This window comes from Piliocolobus tephrosceles, chromosome 10 (genome assembly GCF_002776525.5).
Source record: "Piliocolobus tephrosceles isolate RC106 chromosome 10, ASM277652v3, whole genome shotgun sequence".
In the NCBI taxonomy this organism is placed as follows: Eukaryota; Metazoa; Chordata; class Mammalia; order Primates; family Cercopithecidae; genus Piliocolobus; species Piliocolobus tephrosceles.
Genome location: NC_045443.1, coordinates 56,084,096 through 56,106,258, shown reverse-complemented (window position 1 = coordinate 56,106,258; position 22,163 = coordinate 56,084,096). Strand labels below are relative to the sequence as shown.

Genomic DNA, 22,163 nt, shown 5'->3' with positions numbered 1-22,163 from the left:
GTGTGCCAAAAAACATCTCTTAAAATGTTTGTGGGCTTAAAGTATTTGAATCTGCCAGTCTCCTTAAACTAATTTTGTCCTTGGAGCTTGTATTTTTGAGTTTGGCATTTTGGTTGCCATCTAGTTTGTGGACATAATAGACCAGTTATTTCTCCTGCTCCCACTAGTGTTCATAGAGATACTTCATGAGTCCGCTTAGCACTATCAGTGATTTTTAGAAATGACTTACAGTTTTAATTTTGTTTTCTTATAGGGACTTAAGTCACAACAGATTATCTTTCATCAAGGCAAGTTCCATGAGCCACCTTCAAAGCCTTCGAGAAGTGTGAGTCTTCGTTATTTTGCTTTTAAGGTTTGAGTAAAATACATTACCCCTTATGCTATTTAACTGTAAGGAATACTTGGATTATAGTGAGTTATTCAAAACTTTTAACTTGGGAGGTATCTTGAAATAATATGTAAAGTTTTCACCTCTGTGAATGACAGATTACCTAATCAGCTTTTCTTTTTCTTTTTTTGGCATTTGTAGGAAACTGAACAACAATGAATTGGAGACCATTCCAAATCTGGGACCAGTCTCGGCAAATATTACACTTCTCTCCTTGTAAGTGAATATCAGCAGAATTCCTCGTGTATGTTTGCAGGAACCTTGAGTAGTAGTTGCATAGGGACTAGCATAGAGATCTGAGAAGAAAAAATTGAATATTTTCTTCAGGGTGTAATAAAGATACGCTCTTTAAATTGGTTAACTTGTCTTCTAGCCACTAACTCTGTCACCCCTAAATTTCATGTATTCTTATAACAACACACTTTACACTTTGCTGTCGTTGCCGAACTGGTCTTCAAGATTCAAAGAGGCCAGCTTTACACCGTAGAAATGTGTATTTGATCATATTCTGTAGACTAGGACTTTAATTCTGGTATTGCTCAATGGTTGTCATGGGGATCTGTGGATTACGTATTACTTAGTTCCTAGTGGAGAATGATCAGAGTTGTTTTGTGAGGAGAAACTGGAGTTGAGAAGAAGCCATTGGCGTATCCTCTTTTAAGTGTGGTACCTGCAGTGAAAATCAGAGTTCAGAGCCATCAACTCAAAAAAAGTAAATATGTGACTGAAGACAGAAATAACTTTGCAGGTTATTTTGCAAATATGAGTTTTCAAATACAATTAAGGTCGTACCAAGTTTTCTGTGTTTTTAGTGTAGGTAACATGTATGTACATGCACCGACGTAGGTTTTGGAATAATTTTGCCTTTCAGCATTTAAAGGTAGCATTTAGAATGCCTGTGGTTTAATTTCTAAAATCTAATTAGCTTACCACCTTAATCTTAAATAATTTAAAAATGTATTTAAGCTACTGATGTTAAAAAATGTTTTTCTTTAAGCAACTTAAGGAAAAACCCACCGTTGTTAGTTGCTTCTGAGAGAGGTGTTGGGAGGGTTGAAATTATACAGTAAATTTCAGGAAAGCTGTTCAATTAATAGAGTGATCACTACCCAATTGCTTACATCTGGTGATTTATAGAGGTTTGTTTTTACTGAGGGCCCAGGTCAGCTAAGTCACGGGTGCAGCCGCTGTGTCTGCTTTCCTCTGTTTGAATAAGAGCTAAGTGACATTTGATACTGATGTGGTTTTTCCAAAGATCAGAAACAGAAAGGAATGAAAGAAAAAGCAGTTGGTATTTGACAAATAAACACTATATTTAAAAAACATTTTTATGCTAGCATAAATACCTTTTTTCTTTTTTTTTTTACAATTGCTTAAAATGTTAGAATCTAAATGGAGTGCTGGTTTTGGTATCGTAAACATCTGCAGCTATTCTTGTTTGACCAAGGTGGCCTTTTTAAATTCCACTTTGCTCTTTCTGTCCTTGCACTGCATATTGGCAGATTCTGTCAGTATGTTTAAGAGAGCTTGAGGGTCGTGGCTAAGAGGATCCGCAGTGCAGTTTTTTAATCTGGGCAGAGTGGGGAAAGCAGTCTACTCTTTGGCATGGTATAGCGTTGAAAGCATTACGAACTTGTGAGGAGGTTAGAAAATTATGAGTAACCTAGTGTTTTACACTTTAAAGTTATGATTAGAAAGCTACAGTGATCTCTCAAAAGTTAGAAATTTGTGCTCCTTCAAAATTTGTCCTCTTCTCCATATTGTTTTTGTGTATCACTTTAGCAAGTGCTGGGTGTGAAATCACCCTGAATAATTTCACTTTCTTTCTCCTTAATGAATTATGGTATGTCTGGCCAGTGATTGCTTTGTTCATCTCACATAATGATACATCCAATGTATTACCTGGATTACATAGACTCTGCGAAGAGTAATTTATATCACGGGTCTGATAATTCAATGTGGAGAGTAAAAACTTCTTTTTATACCAATGAAATGTCTTGAAAAATTTACCTCTCTGGTTGTTTTCATCTAAAAATGTTTTGTTTCCTCCTGCAGGCTTCATTGGATATTGTAATACACAGTCATTGTTTCTCAAGCACTTTCAATTTCTGTGTTGTGTAGAGTAAAACATTTTCTTTTATATAGAAACACTTGAAAATAAAATGATTTCTGAAATACTTTTCTGAGATTTAAAAAAGAAAATCTCTTAAGTTATATAACATGACACAGATTGAAAACTTGCTGTAGCACCACAATTAAATCTCATATCTTTCAAAATAGTTTTTAGAATGATTTGACTTTCATATTAAGAGTTTTTGTGGTTTTTTTGTGTCTTTTACATTTTGCAGAGGAAAACATTTTTATGGGTTATTTGCACAGGTTAAATAGTTTGAAAACTTGTGTTTAAAGAAAATGAGTAATTAGTTGAAGTCTTAACCATAGGATTTAATATTACTGCTCCATACTCTTTCTACTCTGTGCCATGAAGACTCCTCCCAGCTGGAGGGGCTGTATGCAGAGAAGACTGTCCTGGTGAGACTTTTGTCTTCTCATAGCTATAGGAGCCAGGAGCTGATAATTGGATCAAAGGGAACCCCATGTCAAGAGACAAATTCAGTTAGGGACCTAGTCTCATAATATCAGGGAATCCGGGATGATAGGAATCTGGGATAATCTTCCCACTAACAAAGCTCATCTCTAGCCTTTTTAGGAATCTTTTAGCATGTACAAGGCCTGAATAGAAATGCTTTCCTTTGAATCTCACACAGAACCAGCTGAGAAGTCAACCAGTGTGCTAGGTGCAAGGCATGATTTGTATGTTTTTTAAATTTTTCTCTCCCAGTATCCTAGCTATAGCAGGATGACATATTTTAAAAGAAGTGGAATAATCTTTGGAGTGAACATATCTTACAGTAAAACTCTATTGACCTGGCTTACATAAGGGAGTTGATTTTTCTGAAGGTACGAACTCTGGCTTTGTGTGATGTGGAATGACCTGCTCGAGCATTGGACATGATTAAAACCTGTGCTCTGGGTTAGGGAAGTTTGAATCCGTGAGTTCTACAACATTGTAGTTGAACAAAAGAGCCTTGTTGGTTATTAGAGCTAGTTGGGTCTTAGTCTTGATGCTAATGGTTTATATGGTGTTACCCAGCATGCAGATGCTGGCCTGATATCCTAGAGTTAAAGAGTGTTAGGTCAGTGACTGTCAAAGAGGCACCTAGGGTACTTGTTAGATTCTCAGACACTATCCCTAGAGATTCTAAATTAGTAGATTTGGGTGGGGTCCAGGAGTATCAATTTTAACATATGCAATATTCTAATCAGATACTGCATAAATATCTCTAGAGTTACTGATAAGGGTCATATCATAATCAAGTAAGCCTTTTCTCCTTATCTCTTATCTCAAAAGTAGAGCATTTCTTCTTAGTCCATCATTGTCTTATAGCCTATCGTCTTTCCAGAGGTGACATTGTCATCATTCCAGAGAGGTTGTTATATATATTGATGACCTTTGCTGGTAGGACACCAAAACATGTACTCTACCAATGGAAAGCCATTGAAGAGATGTAAAGCAGGGTGACATGATCAGATCTGCTATTTGAAAATGTCACACTGTCTTTAGTGTGGCAAATGACCTGGAGGTGGCAGGAGGATGGTTTAGAGGGGCAGATAATTAAACCACGTGATAGTTGAGAAGCCATGGTGGCCTGTTCTCCAGTGAAGTCACATCAGTAGAACAGTGATTAAAAGTAAAGCTCAAGTCAGGTGGCCTGAAATTAACTGTTGGCTCCACCCTTTACCAGGTTTGTAACCTTGGTCAAGTTACTCACTGACTGTGTTTCCTCATCTCTAAAATGAGAATAATGCTGGTGTCTATCTCATAGAGTTACTGTGAAGATATAGAGAATACAGGTAAAGCTGTCTTGCATGTACTGAGTGCTCAGTGAATGTGAGCTGTGATAAGGATGATGATTCATTCAACTGCAATTTATTGAGTATCTGCTATGTAGCAAACCCTCTTTTAAGTGCCGGGACACCCAGTGAAAAAGCATATAAACTCCCTCTTATCCTGAGGCCTGAGGCTTCCATTCTAGTGAGGAGAGAAAAATAAATAAGTAAGTAAACATCAAAAGAAAAGATAACATCAGCTCATGATCAATGCTATGAAGGAAAAGAAAGGAGAATAAAGGGATTAGAGAGCTCTGGCAGTTGTTCTTTAATGTAGTCAGGAAAGGCACATATTTACCAAATCCTACTATGTTCTGGGTACTGTTCTGAGGTTAGGATTCAAAAAACGGGCAGGAATCCCTGCCCTCATAGAGCTGACCTTCTCATGGAAGGAGAAACACAAAAAATAAGAGAGGTAATCAGAAGGGGATACGTGCTGTGGAGAGAAGCAGCAGGGAAGAGGTGTCAGAAGAATGTGGCCAAAGAGGGGTTTCACAGTTTTAAATGGGGATGTAGGGAAAGGCTTGCCAGGAGGAAGATACTTGAATCAGGGACTGAAAGTGAGGGAGGGAGTTGTGTGTGTTTCTGGGGACGTTGGGTCATCTCCGCTAAGCCTGCCCTGCCACATTTGGGCCCATCTTACCTTGTATATCCAACTTACATAGTAATTAAATAATTTTGTTTATATTTTTCTCCTCTGCTGTATTTTGAGGCCTCAGTAGCTAACTCTTCTTATCCCCAGCATTTAGTGCAGGTATATGGCATAAATTAGTGCTTAATTAATGTATGACTTACATTATCTATGTATGTATGAATTAAAGAGTATTCATAGAATAACCACATGCTACGCTTAGCGTAATTCAGACAGATCTCCTTCTGTACACTTAGTTTAAACTAGTGGCTACAGATTTACTGTGGCAACAGCATACCTACGTTTTACGTAACTTGTGTTCAACTATGCACCCTTGAGAAAATAACAATAATAAATTCTGACAATAGCAATAATAATTAAAAGGAAAAAAAGAACAAGAGAAGTAACTTAACACAAAGAGTCAGCTCACCACCCTAAGCTGATGAGTGCATGCCCTGGAGTATGTATGAGGTGGGAAATAAAAGCCTCCTTTCCCATATGCCTTTCTAAGCATGAATATCTCAGCCCACTGAGGGTGACAATGGTGTTCAGACATACAGCTTTTTCACAACCCCCGTGCCCTTCACACTTCTGAACTACTTTGACAGACCCTGAACCAAAAATTTAAAATGCGCAACAATGACAAAACCCTCCTCTTTCCAAATTGATCTCTTCCCACACTGAAGGAGAACTGCCCATGTTAGATTCATTGAGAAGGGAGGACTGTCTACATAAAGTACCTTGCTGGAGTCATAAGAGATCTTCAAGAGTGTGTTGATGATACATGGTTTTCCCCCATCTGCTGGCTTGGAACCTAATGCCGCGAGATGTGGTTCCATCACATCATGCATCCTTCTGTATTGGAGATGCTTTAGGGGTACAGGAAAGTAGGACAGTCATGCCCATTGCTATGCTACAGAGATCAATACTGGGTGATAGGAAGTACTGGCCATGTGTATGTCATGAATAGTTATTGTAGAATCCCAAGAATGACGATTTTTCTTTTCCAGTTTTGAAGCTTTTACAAGCGCAGCATGTGTAGCCTCTAATGGCATGGTCACACATCTCCTTCCAGGGTCCGACTTCTATCTTAGCGAGCTCTCAATCCCCTGAGCCCACTACAGTCTCAGACACACAGAAGGTGTTCACTAAGAATCGAGTAGACAAGAGAAATCACACGCCCTTGTGCAATAGAAGGGAGCCCTGAGCTGGGAATTGGACTCACAGAAGCACAGATTTTCGTCTCGTCTCATGCTACTAACCTGTCTGACCTTAGGCAGACTTAATTAACTTTTCGTTGTTTATCTGTGAAAACAGTCTAAGATGTCTGCCCATCTCTCTCCTGGGGTTCCGGTAAAGGATCAAATGGCATAATGTACATGAAAGAGTTCTGAAAGTCTGAGCACAGGCAGCTGCTGCTTTTGCATTGTGGTGGGCTTGGCAGAGGAGCAGAGACTGGAGGCAGTGGGCCAAAGTGGATTCTTGAATGGGAGGGTCACAGGAGGAATGCAGGATCTAGAAACATTATCCTGGCAGCAAGAGATGAGGGAAGGAAAAACTACTTTGCATTGGGGGTGAATTTTCAGGAAAATTTCCACTCTCTTCAAATAGTTCCTAATAATTTTGGTGGGTACTCAATTATAAATAATAGCAGTATTTGTAGCCTGAAGGCTTGTGTATCTATAAAGTGAATTTCAAGCTCTTCAGAATGCCCAGCAACAATGCCTGTTGTGTACTAAGTGCTAGGGAACAAAGAAAAAATAGGATTTGGCCCCCACTTTCAAGGTGCTCTGAACAAGAGAGAAGACTGATGGTAAAAACATAGCACACATGGGGTGTGCCCGGGACAGTAGAGGATGCCTGGGCTACCACATAGATTTCAGGATGTGTGGAGCGTGGGGAAGTGAGGAGGAGAAGGAAGGAAACTTCTGTGAGTTGGTAGGGATCAGCTCAGGAAGCTTCTTCCATGCTTAGGTGGTTTGCATGTTTGGAGAGTCTTCATTGAAGACTTTAAAAAAAAAAAAAAAAACAAGGGAATAAAATGACTACAGTTAAGCACAGAATCTGCTTTTCTCCTTTTCTTTGATAGCCATTAAAGAAAAAGTCATTCATTTTCATTCATTAAAGTCATTTAATTTTCAAAATCAAGTGGATAAAAACAAATGTGGCTTTGATAATAAATAATCATGACTTGCCAAATGCCTCTTACCCATTGACCCCTGGAGCTGTTCAGTGTTCTGAGCCCTACTGTGTGTTAGGGCCACATCTCTTTTTCTCACAAAGGGAAACTGGCCATGAGGTGGGAGTCACAGGAGCGTCGGCTTATGAATGATGAATAGGGTAGAGTTGGCCGGAGTGATCACAAATCAGATCTGCAATATTCCACTATTTATATACTGAACCCAGCACCATATTAAGTGAGAATTTCATTCATAAGCATGCATTTCTCATTACATTCCAAAAATCAGACCATTAAAAAAACAAGTTTGGGAAACTCTTATTCGAGAGACTGTTGCTTGGGTACATGGCACAGAGTTTATTTAATTCATCAAACTCAACCTATAACTTTAAAGTAATATATTGATATTTTAATGTGCTCTGAATTCAGAGGTAAAGTTGCAAAAAGGGAAGGCAAGCATTACATGTATTTTCAAGTGATGATGTCTCTTAGTAACATTGTGCAGTAGAGCTCAAATAATTGCTACCTTTTTTAAAAAACGGAACTTTTATAACTCAGTATTTGAAAAGTGGTTGTTTGTCATATTAATTATGGAAGTTGAGGAGCAGCTTTAGCCACAATTAGAACTTAAGTTTCTGGGGAAATGGGAGAGTTTTGTTTTTATTAAGTGGACAGAAACCATATCCCATCCTTATACTCTCGTCTTAGTATAGAGAAACCCATGGAACTTGACCATCTTTACTGCCAGATTTATCTAGAACGTGTGCTGTCCTGATGCAGATGAATGGGCTGTTTCCTTCACATGTAAAGGACATCTTTGTATTAGAGGTTGTCCTAGTCTGTTTTCTGTTGCTTATAGCAGAATACCTGAAACCTATGCGGAAAGCTATACAGAATACCTATAACATCTTTAATTTATAAAGAAAATGAATTTATTTCTTATTGTGGAGGCTGAGAAGTCCAAGGTTGACGGGCCTCATTTGGTGAACCTTTTTGCTGGTAGGGACTCTGCAGAGTCCCTAAGCCCTAGGGCACACTAGAGCATCTTGTGTCAAGGGGGCCTGAGCACACTAGCTCAGGTTCTCTTCCTCTTATAAAGCTGCCAGTCTCACTCCCATGATAACTCATTAATCTATTAACCCATTGATTCACGAATAGACTAATCCATTCATCAGGGCAGAGCCCTCATGGTGCAGTCACTTCTTAAAGGCCCTATGAGCATTACATTTCTTTTTTTTTTTTTTTTTTTTTTTTGAGACTGAGTCTCGCTCTGTCACCCAGGCTGGAGTGCAGTGGCACCATCTTGGCTCACTGCAAGCTCCGCCTCCTGGGTTCACGCCATTCTCCTGCCTTAGCCTCCTAGTAGCTGGGACAACAGGCACGCACCACCACGCCCGGCTAATTTTTTGTATTTTTAGTAGAGACAGGGTTTCACCATGTTAGCCAGGATGGTCTCGATCTCCTGACCTCGTGATCCGCCTGCCTCGGCCTCCTAAAGTGCTGGGATTGCAGGCGTGAGCCACCGTGCCCAGCGAGCATTACATTTCAACATGAGTTTTGGAGAGGAGCGATGTTAAAACCACAGCAGGGGACTGCAGCCTTCACCAGTACATACAAACCAGATATTACGTTTAATGGAAATAAACTTATGAAGCTCAAGTCTTACAAAATAAACACATAAACATCTTAATATGATAAGTTGTAATGTTTTATTGGATTTTAAAATGTTTATAGATGAGTTACACATAAAGAGAGTTTGCTATACACAGAGCTGTATTTGTGACAAACACTGTAAGTTTATCTTCACATTTAAATATAAACTGGTCCCCAGAATTCAAGGTTGCTAGGTTTTTGAATTCTCAATTTAGAATGGCCGTATTTGACACATAAATTTGTGATTGTTGCATGGTTCCTTAAACCCTTCAACAGTTCCCATTGCTCTTAGGTGAAGAGAAGAATCCTTCTTGAGACATACAATGCTCTGCATGATCTGCTTCCTGTTGGCCCATTGAGCAGTCTCTGTAGTCACCCCTCAGTTCTCCAGATGTGCTAGGTTGTTCCAGCCCTGGGTCCTTTTGCATACGCATTTCCCACTGCCTAGAATACTCACCCTGCCTGCACTCTGTTTAAATCAGACCCTTAGGTTTCCCCTTATACGTTTTTATATTTCCATTATTATAATGTCTACTTTATCATCATATAAGTAATTGTATTTTTTACTCATCTATTTGTTATTCTTTAAAAAGTTTCCCCCACCAAAATGAAATTTTATAGCAGCTGAGATCATGTCTATTATTTTCCCCGTTGCAACCCTGGCATGTAGCACAGTGTCTGGCCCATGGTGGATGCTCAGTGCATGTGTGTTGGATGAACGAATGGATGGCTTAGTCCAGATTAATATATATGGGTAACTTTTCTGTTCCTGCATCTCCATTGTTTTCCTTAATAAGACTTGGTTTTTCCAAGGTAGTGACAATTTTAGATTTGACAGTGACCCATTTTGGGCAACCTTTCTGTGGTGTTGAAGCCCGTAAAATTCATTCCCACCTGCTTGATTTGACTTTTCAGTATAGCTTGCCACAAAAACTCTTGTATTACCAATATTTATCCTGAACCTACACCATTCTCTCATGCCCTCTCTCACCTTCATTCTATTAATAGCCATTTCAGTTGGTGCTTTAAAGTATCAAGTACAACTTCTACCAAGAGACTTCTCTGTGCCAAAAGGAGACTTGTTCTACCAAGAGAGACAAGACAATAAAGCTACAGCTAGTTTCTTTTCGTGATTGGGATGGCAAGATTCAACATGTGTCTCTATCCTGGCCTAGTTATTTTTCCCTCTTCTCTTCCTTATTTTGGTTTCTCAGTTGTCTTCTGTAGGGCAGAGGTTCCGGGCTCTTACTTGATAGAGAGACCAAAACAATGAAACAGAGCTCTAGCAGTACCACCTCCTCTCTTTTTGGCTGAAAGTTGCTTGAGTACTAAATTTAAAACATGAAAGAAAAGGCAATTATAAATATAAACACCACCTTTCTAATACTTAAAATCACCTGCCTGCTGTCTCCCTGTCTCTCATATAGCTTTATTGAGCAGATAGAGCAGTCTCCAGAGTCAGGTAGAAGGCAAAATGAAATATTAAGGTAATATTCATGCTGTAGGTACCATACAGCATAGGACAAACATGGTAAACATTCTTCGACTGGCACTTTTACTGTGTATGAGCAATTTTAACCATTTTTAAAATTAGAAATTATGAAATAGAATCAAAATGAGCATTTTTTTTTTTTTTTTTTTTTTTTTTTAAGAATAAGATGCTTTTGAATTGAGACACATCACTTTGTGATCCCACACAAAGTATCGACCTAGGATAGAGGACAGTACTCTTCAAAGATGAATGGATATTTACAGACTCAGGGAAGTAGTCAATGAATTGTATAAATCTCTCTTTCTCTTTTTCTCCTCTGGCCTTTCCTGTCTTCATTTCCTCAGTACAGTTGCCATGTAAATTTTAAAGAAAAGGTGAAAGGAGTTAGGAACAGCTTGCTATATTATATTATATAACTGGTGATAACCATTTGTTGATAGTTTAGTGTGTTATTGCATAATTCTGGTAACTTGGAATCAGAAGAGACATTTTCCTCTATAGAGAAATCCCTGGAAGGGTGGTTGTCTGACCTCCCTCTCCTTAATCACTTCTAAGAATAGAAGGTCATTCTTGGTGAGCAGCCTTTCTGTAGTGACTAATTCTAATTGCTAAGTTTTTTTAGACGTTAAGCAGAGGTCTGCCCTTCGGCAGCAGCCTCTACCTATAATCGTAGTTCTGTGTGCTGGAGAGAGCAACTTCTCTTTTCTGCGTAATTCTTGTAAGTCTTAAAATACAAGATTTTCTTAAAGCATTCCCTTCTCCTGGGTCAAATTCTCATTCCCATTTCTTGTATGACATGGGTTATAGACAAGTGCTATCCAATGGCACTTTCTGCAATGATGGAAATATTCTGTATCTGTGTTGTACCTGGTGGTAGCCGTTAGACGTGAATATCGGACACTTAAAATGTGGCTAGTGTGACCCAGGAATTGAATTTTCAGTGTAAATTTAAATAGCCACTCATAACTAGTGGCTGTTACTGGAAAATGCAAGTCTAGAGCCTTAAAGTCCGCCCCATCACACACCTGTCTGGCATGACAGTATAAACACAATGGCCAGAACAAGATAATTGAGATGTGGTCTTATCCAGAATGTGGTGGGGTCATCTCTTGACCAGAATACTGAACATTAATGAAGTTTAAGATTATATTAGCATTTTAAGCACCATGTTGTATTATTGGCTCATACTGAGTTTGTGGTCAGCTGTTGTCAGTAAGCTTGTTGTCGCTTTTCACAAGAATTGCTTTCACATAGGCCTTGTAAAAATGCTTGATTAAAATTCCAAAACACTGCCTTATCCCAGCTCGATTCTCATCTTGCTATTTAGTACGTTGAGAGGTTTTGGATCACGATTCATCTAATATATGAATTACACTTTTAGTCTTTTGGTATTTGCACTTGATCATTCACATCTCTATGTTCATACAAATGTCGATAGCACAGGGCCACAGTAGCTGCCACTAGCTGCTTCCCTAAAGGTTAATGCCAGTCTGTGAATAAAGACTAGGGATATGAACTCACCTGCCTGTATCATAATTGTCACCACATTTTCTATGTCTTATTCACAAGGACAAGATAAATACTCGGGTGAAATAAAGCTATTCTGTGTCTGCATTCTAGGCCATTGGTCTGTGCACCGTATCAGAAAATAAAATGAAATTTGTGTAACTGGATGTGTTTATATGGAATCAGTCATCTATATGGTAAATGATGCAGTGTTTTCTGGTTTGTACTATCATCTGAAGTGAAAATTCTTTAGGCTAATTAAAAAATATATACAAATCTAAGTTGATTTTTTTCAGTAAAACAGACTACAGTAACTTAATGGTTTTATTTTGGTGTTTAGAGAAAAACTAGTTTTACTCATTGAATTTCTGTTGAAGGCGTGCTATTAAGAATGATGGACTGACTGCATTTATTTCACTCTGCTCCTTCCTAAAAATCCCTTTAAAATAAAAGTAAAGGAATAAAAAAGTGCATACCAATGGGAGCAAAGAGAAAATAGAGAGCACGAAGAAAGGATATAGTTCAAATGAAAGATGCCATACAAATTTTGCAAGCAAATGGATAAATTGTAACTAACTTAAAAGTGAAGTTGATCCAAAAAAAAAAACAAAAGAAAAAAGATGCTTCAGAACCTCAAAGTGGCTTAGGAATTTAGAACCTATAAAGATGAGAGTGCAGAGTAGGACTGAAAACAGGATTGGTTAAAACTTTTGCATAGCAAGATAGAAGTAATCAGACCTCCAGGTTTCTTCTCCAAAACTCAAAGCCCAGTAACTATCTTTCCCATGACACAGGTTTGGAAATTTAATTTTGGGAGACCTTAAATAGAAAGTCTCTGGGATTCAGGACACAGGCCCAGCTGTTTTGGGGGAATGATTGAGGGGGGCCACATCTTCTAAAATCAGGAAAATTAAGTCAAATTTCAATACTTAAGACAACACCCCCACCCCTCAGTTTATTTCCTGTTAGCCTTCCCAGATGGTAGCATCCAAGCTGTACTCACCAGACTGGAGACTGGAGAATTCGAGAGAGGATTCACAGAAACTGACATGTGGCCATTTCATCCTGAAATAGGTCCCTCCTTCACCTGTGCTGGCACTCACTATTCAGCAAGCCCATACCACACACAGCCCTCAGGAGGCTTTTAGTGCTGCTTTTTATTAAGTATAAACGAGTAGCCAGTGATCATCAGACTTTTGACGATATTTCTAACAATGAAGTCAAGAGTCTGAAACAAACGAGGAATGAGAATCAGAGACAAATGGAAGGAGAAAGGAACATCAAAACAAATTTAATATCTTTGGAGAGAAAAGAAAAGGTACTATATCCACAAAATCAGAAAAACATGGTGAAAAAGAACAGTAAAAGGAATATTCAGAAAAAGTTAACAATACAATACCAGACACTTTAAAAAGGTAATAAAAATGTTGGGAGAAAGTTGAAAATCTCAGAAAAAAGAACAAAAAAACAAAGGGATGGAAATCATGGGAAGAAAAAATAAGAAAACAGGAAGATGAACTAAAAAGGCTAATACTTACCTAATTGGAATTTCACAAAGAGATGTCAGTGGAGATAGAAAGGATTAAACTATGAAAGATAAAAAATTTTGAATTTCCTGAAACCGAGGAATATACATTTCTAGATTGAAAGGACCTGCTGAGTGATGTCTCAGTGAAAACAAGGCAAAGGTGGTCCTATGAGGACTGTGCTCCTAGCGCATCACCATCACCTGGGAACTTGGTGGAAAAGCAGCTTCCTTGGTACCCACCCACGCCTAGTGAAACAGAAGCCCTGAAGGTGTGGGCTTAACAATCTGGGCTTCCAGAAGCCCCTGCCCACCAATTCTGACGTGTGCTAAAGTTTGCAAAACACTGGTGCAGAGAGTCAGAACGGCCTCTGGCTTCCCAAGCTGGCATCATCCATGAGCAGTGTCTTCAAAATGCTGAGAGAGGCCGGGCGTGGTGGCTCCCGCCTGCAATCCCAGCACTTTGGGAGGCTGAGGCAGGTGGATCACGAGGTCAGAAGATCGAGACCATCGTGGCCAACATGGTGAAACCCATCTCTACTAAAAATACAAAAATTAGCTGGGCGTGGTGGCGTGTGCCTGTAATCCCAGCTACTCGGGAGGCCGAGGCCGGAGAATTGCTTGAACCAGGGAGTTGGAGGTTGCAGTGAGCCGAGATCGTGTCACTGCACTCCAACCTGGCAACAGAGCCAGACTCCATCTCAAAAAAAAATCCTAAGAGAAAAGGATTGATAACCTAAACTATACACACCCAAATCCTATAAAGATATTTTCAAACATGAAGTGACAGCTTTTACACATGGTTTCTTGCAAAGCTAACAAAAGATAGACCCCAGGAAAATGAAGGAGCAAGCCGAGAAAGAGGAAGACTAGACATCCAGGTAATGGGACTCCCAGGAGGAGAGAGGTGAAAGAAACCCCCAGGAGGGAGGTTAGGTTCTACAAGAGGCTTCAGTATTTACATGATGCAATTGGATGACTTCTCAGCAGAAGTCATCTGGTCATTTGCAGTGTTTCTCATCCAGATCTAGAGTCACAACTCAGTAGAGCTGGAAGAGATCATTTCATTTCATTTCAGTTCCCTCTGTTTACAGGAGAGAAAACTAAGTTCACAAAAACGTAGTAGATCAAGACACAGAACCGTCTGGGTCTAAATCTAAATCTCCTGTCTGGGGAGCTGTAGTTTGAGTTATTGTGTCAGATCTTATCAGCAGGTTGATTAATGTAGAGTATCACAGTTTTGCGTTTACGCTTTCTGGCTGGCAGCAGTAATGGACATTCTGTTTTCTGATGTTCCTATGCATTTTGAACCATAGCTAAGGTAAATCCTTATGGTGCAGTCTACAGCTGCTCTTGAGTGTCTGAACTCTAGTTTGTTCACTCTGGGGTCTTGAACTCATTCATTTTATCCTGAGTTCTGAGGAACCAAAGATAAATCAGAGGTTCTCTCCACTCACAAGTAAATCGCCTAGTAGGGGAGACTCAAACCAGATCAATGGTCCGACGTGTGAGAATGACTGTGGAAGGCCTCTGCCCCAAAGAAGAAATAGGAAAATTTTTTAAGTTTACTAAATCAGAGTAGAGTCCATTTTTATTGTACATAAATTACTTCAGATTAAATGTTTTTTCAATGTTTTCTTTATCCTGTTGTCTTCCAGGATTTGCTTTTTAAATTTCCATTTACATAAAGGACTAGATTGAATTTATACTAGGGAATCAAAGAAGGGCTGTTTGGTATGTGGTGTGAATGGGGCTTTTGACTTCTTTTTCTTTTATTGATCTGTTGTTGTTGTTGTGTAAAGAGACAGGGTCTTGCTATGTTGCTCAGGCTGGATTTGAACTCCTGGCCTTAAGTAGTCCTCCCACTTCAGCCTTCCAAATAGCTGGAATTGCTTGCATGTACCATGGAGCTTGGCTCATATTTCTTTTTTCATTTTTAACATGTGTTATGACTAGTGCATGAATAAGACACTGATTATTGCAGGACCTCTATATTAAAATATTAATATGTGGCCATCTTTATTATGTTTGTGATCCAAAGGATAATTATATTTTATGTTGACCTGGCTTTTTGCTGAAAGAACTGACTCTTTGCTATTTTTTTTTTTTTTTTTTTGAGACAGAGTCTCACACTGTTGCTCAGGCTGGAGTGCAGTGGCATGATCTCTGCTCACTGCAACCTCTGCCTCCCGGGTTCAAGCAATTCTCCTGCCTCAGCCTCCCAAGTAGCTGGGACTACAGGTGCGCGTCACCATGCCCGGCTAACTTTTTTTTGTATTTTTAGTAGAGACGGGGGTTTCACCATGTTGGCCAGGCTGGTCTCGAACTCCTGACCCCGTGTTCCACCTGCCTCGGCCCCCCAAAGTGCTGGGATCATAGGCGTGAGCCACCATGCCCGGCCTGACTCTTTGCTTCTTACACCAACACACGTTTGCTGGTTAGTGTCCTTAATTCTTCATCAAGAATCTGTCTCCTTACACAAGTTTCCTCCATTGGCTTTATTCTTTGATGCCACAGTACCAATGGACCAGTCTAAACATGTGTTCTTTTAATGAAACCTCTTAATTATCTTTTTAGAAAAGAGATGAGCAGAGACTGTTTATTTTTTATCCATATGAGAGGAGTTCTTTGCTTGCCAAATTTCTGTTAAAAGTTGCCTGATATTATGGGGCGTTAGTTATTCCAGCCAAGATAGTTTTCAGGGAAGCTTTTCGGAAGAGAGTAGGGGTTATTGTTGGAAATATAAGTGACCTTTACTGTGTTGGTAGAATGTAGTGTTTTCTTTAACAGTTTGTAATTCCTTTATAAATGGTGCTAAGCTGGTTGTTTGCAAGTTATATATAGAAATTAGTATTTCCTTGGGGCCAGGCTTGACTGTACCAGTCAATACATTTAATCTGCTTGCTTGATGGTTGTTTGTATGGAATGACCATAGATTCAGCAATTCGTTAGTTGCAATCACTGAATTAGACTTAGGGGATGTGGTTAGAGTGATGCATTCTAAGAAAAGACGGTATTGCAAACATAAAAAAATGGCTTCACATTAAATTTCAGTGCACACATCCTCTAAAAGGAAAATGCTGCATGCAGATACCTTCTCTAAATTGCCTAGATTGCATGTCCTTACACATCACAGCTACAAGGTCTTAAGCTGCCTGTTATTTCGTGTACTAGGGAGGAGACAGCTAAAACTATTGACAGATATCCCTTATTCAACAGGAAACTACACTTTGGTTGGTTTAGGAATTCCAGCATGAGAAAACCTGATATTCTGGTTCCTCACTAACAAACAATATTCCACTCTGTGGTTCTCCTTTCAGACCCTGGAATTAAATTAACACCATTTATATCCACTGAAGAGAGCATGAAGGTTGTTTTGAGACAGTTATGCTTTCTGGAGATTACAGTGAATCAAGAAGTAGAACCAATCATCACACTAAGTGGTCATATCACTAACCTCATAAGTTATATTTTACTGTTGTTAATTTAGTCCAGATTTAGATTCAAGGCAGGTGTTAAGAGTATCCAGACAAACTAGCACAGTTCTTATATGTGAGAATAACGCACTTACCCATTTTCTTAGTGATTACAGATGCATTAAAATGCCAGTATTGAGCTGTTCTGGGCAGTAGCATCTCACACCTGAGCACAGGGGGACCCTAGTCTGCACTCTGTCTTAGAAAACCTCCCATATCAGAAGCATCAAGTGCAATGGTAATGGATAGTGAATGAGAACTCCAGTAGAGCTGAACTGGGTCCCTGTGGCCAGAGGCTGCAGAGCTAGAAGAACTGATCCTGTATGTCAGGGAAGGAGAAAAGCACAGTGTGTACCCTGGAAACCAGAGGAAGTGTGGTGCTTCGCCCCCCAAGTGGGCATCAAGGTCACCCGTCATCCTTCTGTCATCTGTCCTGCGTGGAGTTAGGAGCCTCCAATTGGTGCCCTTGCACCTGGTCATGCCCTCCTCATCCCAGTCTTTCCACCCACAGCCATCAGAGTAGCCTTTCTAAAATGTACATGTGATATTGTCACCCCACCATTTGACATCCTCTGGCCCCCTCCCCACAGTTGACCTTGAGATAAAGGTCAAATGCCTGATGTGGTTTCCAGGGCCCAACTTGACGGCTCTCATCTCCCAGCGGCCTCACTCTTGAGCCTCTTCTTTCTCCAGTCTCCACCTGTGCACGCTGTACTCAGCCATCAGGTGTTCCTTCATTTCCTCAAAGGGAAGCCTTGCTCTGCTCTCACTTGCCCAAATCTTTGCCTCTGCTTGGAGCACTAGCCTCTACTGTCCCTTGCTGAGCTAACTCATCCCGCAGATCTCAGTGTGGCCGTTTCTTCCCTTCCTTTGGGAAGTTTTGCTGACCTCCAGCATTCTCCCTGCCACTCTGTAGAAGTCTGTCCACAGTACCTCCACTGCCCATTCTTCCTTGCCTGTTGCTGCACTTACCACACTGTGGACAGCTCCCTGTTGTCTGCTGTTCTCCCCACTAGACTGTAAGCTCTGTGAGGTCAAGGGGCATGTCCATCTTGCTCATGTAGAACTCCAGCACTCTCAGAGTTAAATATCATCAGATGAAAATGGCAAGCCATGTTTGCCTCTGCATTTTAAAGGTATTTGGCAAAGTCGGCTGAAAAGTGAAATGGGCAACAAAATGAAACCATTATCGTTGGACCCAAGAAGCCGAGGCCAAAATACCTGGGACTCCTGTTTTTCCAGTGGCCTCTTAGAAGCCTGAGGGAACCATCTGGCATTCCTGACCAACCCAGGTCCCCAGGCCTGTGTGTCCACAAGGGACTAATTATACTTCACTTCAGAAATTATTTAACCGTGGAACTCCCTGTACTATCAACAAACATAGAAGACCAAAATATTCCTAGTCTCTAACATGGATTTGTATGAGACTGAAATACCTTCCAGTATTTACAGTTTATTTTGTGATTTTTGAACAATGGAAAGATGGTATTTCCACATTCAGTAATGGAAAAAGGTATTTGGAGTTCTGTTTTTGTTCAAGCATTGCACGTTTCCTGCCAAAAATATTAATTAACTGCAGTGCTTTTTAATGTGTTGATCAAGTTTGGGATTTATTCCTATTTGGAGAAAAATGAAAGCTGGGGTTGAGTTAGTTGAATCTTTGTCTTCTAGAACTGGATATTTTTGACCAACTCCATAAATGTTTTTTTTTTTTTTTTTTTGAGGATTTTAGATGATAAAAAAGATTTTTTAATCTAGTTTTTTAAGGTAGTTGTCTCCCATTCTTAGCCCTCTTCATTATACAAAGCAAGTTTTTTGTTTGTTTTGTTTTAAACTGGTGTGGTATGTATCAGGTGGTTACTTGCTAGTTAGTCTGAGAGCTAATAAGAAACAGGTATTTGGATTTAATTCAGTTCCATTAGGACAGATTTAAATTTTTGTGATACAAGGACTATTATTCTGGCAGTTGTAAGGGATTTTTGTGCTAGGAAGCAGTGCTGACAAAGACAGCACTGTGCACGCACCATCTATAACTGAGCACTTTCACACTGCAATTTAGGAGGTGTGCAGTTCAGGAAATTGCTGGCTTTGGCTGGAGCATACTTTTTACTGCAAGGAAAATTTTATTCGTCACTCAAGTAATTGGCAGTTTTAATACCTTGTTCATAATTACCTTATAAACAAACGAATATATAAACCAAAGATTGTATGGTCTGTTATCTAACTTGTAGCCTTATTTGACCAACGTGATAGACACCTGTGGGCCTCCCCGCCCCCACCACCAACTGATTTGCTGTATTTATTGCACACATCCATAGCTGAGTGTTTTGTTTTTGTTGTTGTTAAATACAAATGTAGCTATACGTGCCTGAGACAGCCTGGGGACCAAAACCAGATGCAAAGTTTGAAGGGAGATAGGGCTAGGGATGGGGGAGGGGATAGAGGGAGGGGCACTCGGGCACTTCAGAGTGACTCCAGTGTTTGTAGGAGGACATCCTGCTAATGCAAACATTTGGATTATGCATTTAAGAGAAAACTTTGGTCCCCTAGAGCAGTGTGGTTTTATTTAACCCACACACCCTGACCCTAAGGCCTTGTGGCTTGTCTCCTGGATGGAATCCATCTCCGGGACCTAGGAATTGACTAATTGTCTCACTTGCATTACCCTATACCTCACAGCTAGATCAAGGACTTTATACGCAGGCAAATCCAGATGTGGGAAATGGTCAAAATCAGAGGTCATGGCTGACTTGACTCTAAACAAAAGCCTGTAAGACTTTATGGGAATCTGAAGGGCTTGATATTCATTTGTGAATTGTATATAGTACTGCTTGATCATCTCGTTTTTAAAACTTTACTATCATCATAAAGTTCAGCTTTTAAGATACACATTGTCTATGCTAGTTACCCGGCATTAGATTTTCTGATGACTTGGATTTTAAAGTTGGAAAAAGACAATCCACCCACAGTCCTTAAAAATACTGTGCAGAAGGGTTTTAACAATATTTCAAGAAGCTTTCTGAATTTGTTCTTTAAATATAAAATGTATGCCCGTTTTCTCCCCTTATTCTCTTGTGAAGAAGGTGGCACCTGACAGAAAGTCAGCCATCTGACTCTGGTAGATGGTAAATACATGCAAGCCCGGGGCCCCCTCTCACTTGCAAAGTGGGCAAGCACAGATTGGGAGGGCCTCTGTTCTGTGGCATTCTTTGTTGGCATGATGATGGCTCAGTGAGCCAGGGTAGATTCCCAGATCAGTTTAAAACCAGAAGTTCAGCATTTTCAAGGTGGGAAGCAGGGGCCTTTTCAAGGGAGGTACATATCTGTATGAGAAATTAAATGCTAGAGTATCTTTCATACTCTGTATTCTGTGAAAGAAGCCTTAAGGGATTGCTTCAGGAACAATCGGGCTTATTCTTTGAGCTGACTGGGGAATGCTTGAACTTGTTAGGTGAAAAGCCCTAGTTTTAAAATGTTTTGTAATGTCTGTACCAGAGAAATTTTATTATCATTAAAGGGTATAATATATGAAAAGTGTTTAGCAAAGGGCTTGGCACTTAATCGATCCTCAATATTATTAGATATTATACACTTTCTCAGGGTGATACATAGAGAGAATTCTGCTTCTAAGAATATCTCAGTATGGCAGAGAAAACCAGTGGTGTAAGTTCAACATCAGCTTGCAGCACAAGATTTTGTGAAAATATATAAGAGGTACACCTCGCTTGGGAACCTGCTGCGATAGCGAGAGACCGATGAGTTAAAATAATGCAGAAGAGCTCAGAACACTATAGAAATCTAGTTTTGGGTACAAAAAATACACAAGATATATTTTGCAAGTTTTCTTTTTAGTTGAAGATTAACTGCAGACCACGTACAAACACCAGTGTGTGACTTACATAAGACACAGAATTCTGTTTAGAGCATTCAGTTTCATTGTTCTTTGCGTTGTAAAGAGGAGACCTTTCTATGATTTGTAGGTATCATTTCTACCTTGACGTTATTTTCTCCTGCCAAAAGATGGTCCAAAAGAGACCAAACTTCCTGATCTAATACGACAAGATGGCTTGCACATCCGTTTGATTGCTGTTTTCTAACAAAACTGTCATTTAATGCTGCATTTTCCCTCAGGAGTTACTATATTGATTGATGACTTTTTAAGAACTTTGGAATGGCCTCTTTTTTTTCTGTTTGTTTCTTTCCATTTGTTCAGTAGAACACTCACCAATAGAACTCTACACAATGGTAGAAGCATTCTGTATGTGTGCCGTACCATTTGATTGCTACCAGGAGTGTATGGCAATTGAGCACTTGAAATGTGGCGACTGTGACTAAGGAGCTATATTTTAGCATTTAATTTGAATTAATTTAAATTTAAAGAGCCTCATGTGGCTCGTGGCTGCCATACTGGACATCAGGGTCTGATGTTTAAGACTTTTAATGTAAAACATGTTTTGATCTAATTATGCCAAGGGATTATTCAAACTGGAGTGCTCTTATGTAATACTTTTGTACTATTGAAAGGGCTGGAGCATATTCATTGATATTGAAGACTATGGCAGTGCCTTGAAACTTGCTGTTTCTTAAAGAAAAGGGGATCTCTCTAGAATGGTTCTAAAAAATCCCCAATCTGACAAGTATTTTAAATTCATTAGCACCTGTAATATGGGCACTTTTCAACGGAAGAATTAGAAATAGATTAGGAATCAAGAAGAAGGACTAGGGAATTAACTCATCAGTGCCTGGTATACCACCTTGATGTTAGGCATTTTGTATACCATTTAATGAGGAGAAGGGAGAAGAGCTGTTAAGAAAAATAGCCAGGTGCTGTGGCTCACACCTGTAATCCTGGCACTTTGGGAGGCTGAGGCTGGAGGATTGCTTGAGGCCAGGAGTTGAAACCAGTCTAGACAACATAGTGAGACCCCCACTGTACAAAAAATTAGTGAGGTGAGGTGGCACTTACCTGTAGCCCTAGCTACTTGGAAGCTGAGGTGGGAGTGTTCCTTGAGCCCAGGAGTTTGAGCTGCAGTGAGCTATGAGTGTGCCACTGCACTGTAGCCTGGGTGACAGAGTAAGACCCTGTCTCTAAAAAATAACAATAAATAAAAAAAATTTTTTTAAAGAAAAATAGAATAAAGAAACATCCAACCATTGTCTTTAAGTGCATAGCATTTAGACAGCCATAGCTGCTAAACAGTACCCCAGATTTACATAGGAATGTTTTCCACATAATTGAATATTATGATTTATAATTTAATGAGTAACTTAAAATGGCCATGATATTGCTGTTTAATTTTTAAAAGTACTGTTTAGTCAGTTCCATATTTCTGAAGAACCAGTCAGGAATAGAAAATATTTT

The 22,163-nt window shown here is 39.6% G+C and overlaps 1 protein-coding gene across 2 annotated transcripts in view; it reads left to right on the top strand.

Moving 5' to 3' along the window:
* The window catches only part of LRIG3 (leucine rich repeats and immunoglobulin like domains 3), a 47,334-nt gene that overhangs the window by 6,215 nt on the left and 18,956 nt on the right, over positions 1-22,163 (top strand). For both annotated transcript variants that reach the window (XM_023211264.1, XM_023211265.1), the window contains exons 2-3: positions 254-325; positions 530-604. In XM_023211264.1, the coding sequence (XP_023067032.1) occupies positions 254-325; positions 530-604 (147 nt within the window). The remainder of the gene's footprint in view (positions 1-253; positions 326-529; positions 605-22,163) is intronic.